Below are 6000 nucleotides of genomic sequence, written 5' to 3'. Positions count from 1 at the left end.
TTTCACTGGAGAAATGTTGGAGGGTCTGGAGCATAGCTGTCAACATTTCCCTTTTCTTGTGAGGAATCCTATTCAGAATAAGGGAATTTCCCTTAAAAAAGGGAAAACGTTGACAGCCATGGTCTGGAGTTATGCAACCCCCAAGCCGAGGAGGTAAGTGACTATATACAACCTTTAGAAGACATCTGAAGGCACCCCTGAATAGGGAATTTATTTTTTAATGTTTCATGTTTTATTAAGGTTTTATACAGATGCAATCAAAATTATTCAGCCCCCATTGCAAACCAGGTTTATTATCAAAACTGACAGGCATTCAGCAACCCAGTCAGATGGGTGGGGTATAAATAATAAAATTATTATGGTGATGGAATGGGACATCCGTATTTTCATTGGAGAGGTGTCGGAGGGTACGGATTAAGCATGCACACATCCACTAAGCATCTGAATGTTGGGGGGTTTCCAGGCCTCGGATCTTGACTGACGTGTCCTTCAGGGTTTAAGTCACAGCTGTCTTCCCAGTGACTCAGATGGCTGTCGATTTCTATTTTGGCCTAGCTGTGCATGGAAGCTGGTCCCTAATTATAAACTCTCCTCAGCACTGAGAGCAGAGGGATGACAGCAGTGGGTCCCTTGCCTCACTGAGCCCTTTTGGGGGTCTGACTAACAGCCCCCTCCCTTTGCACCAAGTCCTTTTTGGGGGCGAGGAGAGCACCGGACGCCTGGGACCCCAATAAAAGGTCTCCGGCTCTCGAAGAGAGAGCAGAACAGAGCCGCTTGTGTAGGACCACAGCCGAAAAGCGAGAAGACCCTCAAAGCATCCCTGAGGCAAAGATGCTGTGCCGACTGCACCTGGCGGCCCCCCGGAGCCCCCTGCTCAGCCGGGCTCTGTGGCCCCCCACCCGCTCGCTCTTTGAGGACCTGGAACGGGAGATGGATTCGCTGTGGGAGCTGCTGGGCAACTGGAGCAACTGGCCGCTCCGGGGCCACGAGGAAGCGTCCCGGGGGCCAGAAGAGGCCCCCTTTGCAGTGACCCAAGACATGGCGGGCTTTGACCCCCGGGAGCTGGTGGTCAAGCTGGTGGGCCAGAAGCTGGTGCTGACCGGCAGGAAGGCCACGCAGACCCCCGGAGGACCTTTCCGCTACGAGCTCTTCCGCCGCGAGTGGGACGTCCCGGGCAGCGTGGACCGCCAGCAGCTCAGCTGCTCCATCTCCAGAGAGGGCCAGCTGCGCATCGAGGCCGCCGGGCCGCCCGCCAGGACGGTGCCCATCGAGGTCGGCCGAGCGCCAGGCAGTGGCCAGGAAGCCGCCTCCACCACGGAAGGCCGCCGGACCAAAGGCTGAGGGGAAAGCGAGGCGCGGCGGAGACTCTGGGTGGACTTGGGACTCTGGAGCAGGGCTTTTCTGCCTAGGAATGCTTTTCACTATAACAATTCCCTTTGTGGTGGTCAGTCAATTTGCAGATATAACGCTGGAAAACAGGCGTCTCTATGAACAAAAGCAGAAGCCTGCAGGTCAGGGTGAAGGATTTTTTTTGGTTTTTTGTCCTTGTTCATAACTCATGTTTCAATGCTGTGTTTTATGTTCAGATATCATACCCTTGAACATTTCTCCAATGAAAATAGAGATGTCCTATTCAGTAATAATAATAATAAATATTTATATGCAATACTATTTATGCATTATGGTGTGCTTATTTAAAACCATCTGAAATACGATTACAATTGACCATCGTAAGGCCCAGGTCCATATTCTATTTGTCTAGACAGGCTTTGCCCTAAACAAAAATGTTTTTAGCAGTCGCCGAAAATAATATTGTGACGGCACCGGCCCAACGTCAAGAGGCAGGGAGTGAAAATTTATTACAACTGCAGAATTTGGTATTGTGCATTTATGCAGAGGGCCTTCTCGGTGGTGGCGCCCTTCCTCCCATCAGATGTCAAGGAGTAGTAGTAGTAATTTTATTTACGGCCATAGGCCCATACAGGTAAAAACGACACATAAATAACAACTTGTGCACGTGGGGAAAACAGCCGCTAAAACACCACTATAACAATAAAATACTATAAGATAGAATGGCATACTACGCCTTAGTTAGCTTGTAGTGCTCCTTGGCGTCGCTTTTGGGTAAGGACAGCGACCAGGAACCTTGCCACTTTCAGGGTCGTATGAGTATCCTTATCCTGCAAGATTTGGGCAAGGTGGAATTTTGGTGGGGTACCCTCTAGTTTCTGTATGATTGATCCCAACAAATTGTCAAGGAGATAAACAACTATTTGACTTTTAGAAGACATCTGAAGGCAGCCCTGTTCAGGGAAGTTTTTAATGTTTGATTATGTTTTTATAAGTGTTGGAAGCCACCCAGAATGGCTGGGGCAAACCAGTCTAATAATAAATAATAATAATAATAATAATAATAATAATAATAATAATAATGTTATTATTGTTATTGTTACTGTTATTATTCTGAGGTGGTTCAGATGTAGATTTGGACCTGTCCGGACTGGTCAGTGTCCCAGGGTCTGACTTGTGAGAGGTAGAAATTAAAGATACACCCACATCGACACTGCCCCTTAGCAATTCGAAGTGTGTGCATTAAATTCCATTCCCCGGTTTTCATGGGCTTGAAATGTTTTAGGAGCGCCAACACCTGGGGGAATTTTGAGTGGCAGAAAAAAATATCCTTGCTTCTTCCTCTTTCTATCTTGGGCCTGGACTGGGAGCTGATGCAAGGAGTTGCAAGAAACCGATGGTGCCGTCCCTCTCTCAACACCTTTCACCCAAATTGTGAGACTTGAAGCAGAAGGGGTTGAGGCAGGAAGTGAGGAAGTGGATGAGCTTTTTAAATATAAATTCCCTTTCTCAGCTCTCCCATAACTTCCCTTTGCCTAGCCAAAGCAGGACTGTGCTGTTCCTTCAGGAGACAGTAAAGGAGGGATGGATGGATGTGGGAATCTAGGTGAGAGAACTTAACTCGGTGCTGCTTCTCAGCCTGGCCACCCTCGCAGGGCTGGTAGGAAGAAAACGTGGTTGGCACCTGGGAGGGGGCTGTGTGTGACCCCTGCCTATTCCTGCATTGCGGGGGGTAGATTCTATGACAAAGGCAGAGCTCAGGTTTGGAAGGCAGGTCTTGCCAGCAGTATCCAGTCTGTCTGGCACCCCCCTTCACAAGAACAGGCAGCCTTTTCTTCTCAGATTACTGTGACCGAAACAAAAGGGGGAGGGATTTCTTTACTAGAATCTAGAGTCTTCCAGAAGGATCTGTGGATTTCCTGTTTTCCATGCAGCAGCTTGGGGGGGGGGGCTGCTTCTGGCGCCCTTCCAACACCCCAGGGCACTTTTTTTGCAGGGTGGGGGAGCCTAGCTGAGCCCTGCACCTTTCTCTCTCTCTTTCAATTATATTTTACTAACTTTCAACATTTTTTAACATATACTGTACAGTCAAAACACAATTCTTCTTTTTCTCGACTTCCCACCCTGTTTTCCACTGAGTTGTTGCTTCTCTCCTTCTGCAAACGCTCTATTCTATCAAATCAAATCACAACCACAATATTACAATCCAATTCCCCCTGTTGCTCATTCTTCGTTGTACAGTAATATTTCTTTAAACGGTCCGAAAAAGGCATCCATTCTTCCATAAAAACACTCATCATCCGAATTTTGCTGCTACGTAATTTTGCCAGTTCTGTGCCTTCCCTGGGGCTTCTCGGCACGACACTGGCTAGCAAATCCTCTTGCAAACTGTGGCGTCATTTCTGGACTGCTGCCAAAGCCTTCCTCTCGGCTGCGTCTCGACGTCTCTGGAAGGGCCTCCTCGGTTCCAGGTCCGCCCGGAAAGGCCTCTTACAACGCGTTGCGTCAGTCTCGGGACTCGTGCCAAGGGGCTGGCCGGCAGATAAAAAGCCCGAGCGCACTCGGAGTCAGCCAGACGGAAAGGAACCACAGACGAAGCAGGTCTGCTTGCTAGATCATCTCTTCCCCGGTTCTTCGGACAGACTGAAAGGAAGCACAGCCGAAGGAGCTCTGCTTGCTAGATCATCAGCCGAAGGAGCTCTGCTTGCAAGATCATCTCTTCCCCGGCTGTTTAGCCAGACAGAAAGGAAGCACAGCCGAAGGAGCTCTGCTTGCAAGATCATCTCTTCCCCAGCTCTTTGGCCAGACGGAACCGAAGGAGCTCAGCTTGCAAGATCATCTCTTCCCCGGCAGTTTGACTGCGGCACCACCATGGCGAGCTATTCCCGCTACCTGCTCCGCATGCTGCCCGTGTGCCGCTGGCCGCTGCATGGCTTTGGCCCCGTCTGGCTCAGTGGGCCGCAATCGGCTGGCGAGGCCCTCTGGCCGGCAGCCGGGCAAAGCCTCGTCGACCGGGTCGCAGCCGACATGGAGAGGCAGTTCGTGGAAATGGAGGCGATGAGCAGGGCCTTCTTCCAGGCCTCACCGCTGCAGAAGTTCCTGCGGGAAGCCTCGCTGGAGGAGAGCGTGGCTCGGGACGGCGAGGCCGGCGGAAAGTTTCGCCTCTCGGTGGACGTGGCTGGCTTTGCGCCGGAGGACGTGGCTGTGCAGCTGGACGGCAGGAAGCTGAGGGTGACCGCCAAGCGGCTGCGTGAGGACACAAGCGAGGAGGGCGGCTGCGTGAGGGAACACCACGAGGTCCACCGCGAGACTCTACTCCCCGACGACGTGGACCTCCAGGCCGTGACGTGCTCCCTGGCATCCGACGGGCAGCTGTGCATCGAGGCCCCCCGCCTGGCTGAGGCAAAAACCATCCCCATCGACGTGAAGGCGGCCGATCAGCAGGTTCCGGGAGCCAGCGCAGAGAAGGACCCGGAGAAGCCGCAGGAGGCTTGAAAAGTGTGGACGTTTTGGGCCCGCAGCGGCTGCTGCGGGAATTAGTGCGACATCTTAGTTCGGCTCCCCATTCAAAAGAGCGTCTGCCGGAATTCCAGCTGACCTTTTGACTGCCTTGACTAATATTTCCAATTTATTCATCGCCTTCAAAAGCGATGTATGCTTCCTTTCCTTGTGTGCAATTAAAAATTGTGAGTCTTATTTTTCCACGTTAATCGCCACACTGATTTACGCTTCTGTTCCTCATCCACAATAAAAATGGTGTTTTATTTTTGCACATTGGTTGTGTTTTTGCATGCTTTCATAGAACTGTAGAGTTGGAAGGGACCATGAGGGTCATCTAGTCCAACCCCCTGCAATGAATTAAAATTTTGCCCCATGTGGGGCTCGAACCCAAGACCCTGAGACTAAGAGTTCTTGTGCTCTATTCGGTGGGTCTGCTTTGAGCATGACTAACGTAGGAGGCACAACTCTCCCAATGGCATGCTCCTCCTCCTCCGCCAGTACCCTGAAGGCAGGATTCAATTTGGCAGGATTTCAAGATGGAAACCGAAGTTATCGGTTTGCTGGGAGGCTTAGAAAGGGCAGACGGCCAGGCAAATTTTGGAGTGCCCCCTGCAGCGGTTCTGTGGCCTTGCAGTTGCAGCCAACCACAGCCAAGCACATTTAGCTAACAGTTTCGTGGTTGGATGAGACGGATTTACGGCCTCGTCGGTGATTTATAACCATGCGTGGCTGAGCCTCCAGCCAATTTTTTAGGACAGAAGGGAACAATCTTATTTGTGGGTTTACTGGATCATCATTAAACAGCCTAGTTTTACTTTCCAAAGTCAAGCCAAACCCTGCACCTTCTACTTGTAGTTTTACAGAATAGATCCCGTCTGTAAAATCACCCTGGCCTTGCAGTAGGAGCCCAAACATTAGATGCTTCAGATGCCTTAATGTTAAATGTTAAAATGTTTCAGAGAATCAATTTCTTAGAATCATAGGTAGTTGTATGTGTGTAAAGAACATTTGCAATTTGGTGTAAAGAATATTTGCAATTGTTTGATTACAGAATTGTGAATAATCATTTAATAAAAAACAACGATCTGACGTTCAGAAGACATCTGAAGGCAGCCCTGTTTAGGGAAGTTTTTAATGACTGATGTTTTA

At 50.0% G+C, this 6000-nt stretch overlaps 2 protein-coding genes across 2 annotated transcripts; both read left to right on the top strand.

The window, feature by feature from the left end:
- The first annotated feature begins 526 nt into the window (after window positions 1-526).
- On the top strand, window positions 527-1669 carry LOC309333121 (heat shock protein beta-11-like). Its single transcript, XM_081846543.1, has one exon. The coding sequence runs from the start codon at window positions 832-834 to the stop codon at window positions 1339-1341; it is 510 nt and encodes a 169-aa protein (XP_081702669.1). The 5' UTR covers window positions 527-831; the 3' UTR covers window positions 1342-1669.
- Window positions 1670-3669: 2000 nt separating this feature from the next.
- On the top strand, window positions 3670-5122 carry LOC309333029 (heat shock protein Hsp-16.1/Hsp-16.11-like). The gene has a single exon (XM_081846473.1). The coding sequence runs from the start codon at window positions 4222-4224 to the stop codon at window positions 4843-4845; it is 624 nt and encodes a 207-aa protein (XP_081702599.1). The 5' UTR covers window positions 3670-4221; the 3' UTR covers window positions 4846-5122.
- Window positions 5123-6000: the final 878 nt, after the last annotated feature.

This window comes from Podarcis erhardii (genome assembly GCF_964252035.2).
Source record: "Podarcis erhardii genome assembly, chromosome: 18".
Lineage (NCBI taxonomy): Eukaryota > Metazoa > Chordata > Lepidosauria > Squamata > Lacertidae > Podarcis > Podarcis erhardii.
Note: the sequence above shows the minus strand (reverse complement) of the source record. Positions and strands in the feature narration are given on the sequence as shown.

Bases quoted from the DNA above. Each gene is read 5' to 3' on its own strand.
- LOC309333029 (XM_081846473.1), top strand. From the start codon at position 4,222: ATGGCGAGCTATTCCCGCTACCTGCTCCGCATGCTGCCCGTGTGCCGC.
- LOC309333121 (XM_081846543.1), top strand. From the start codon at position 832: ATGCTGTGCCGACTGCACCTGGCGGCCCCCCGGAGCCCCCTGCTCAGC.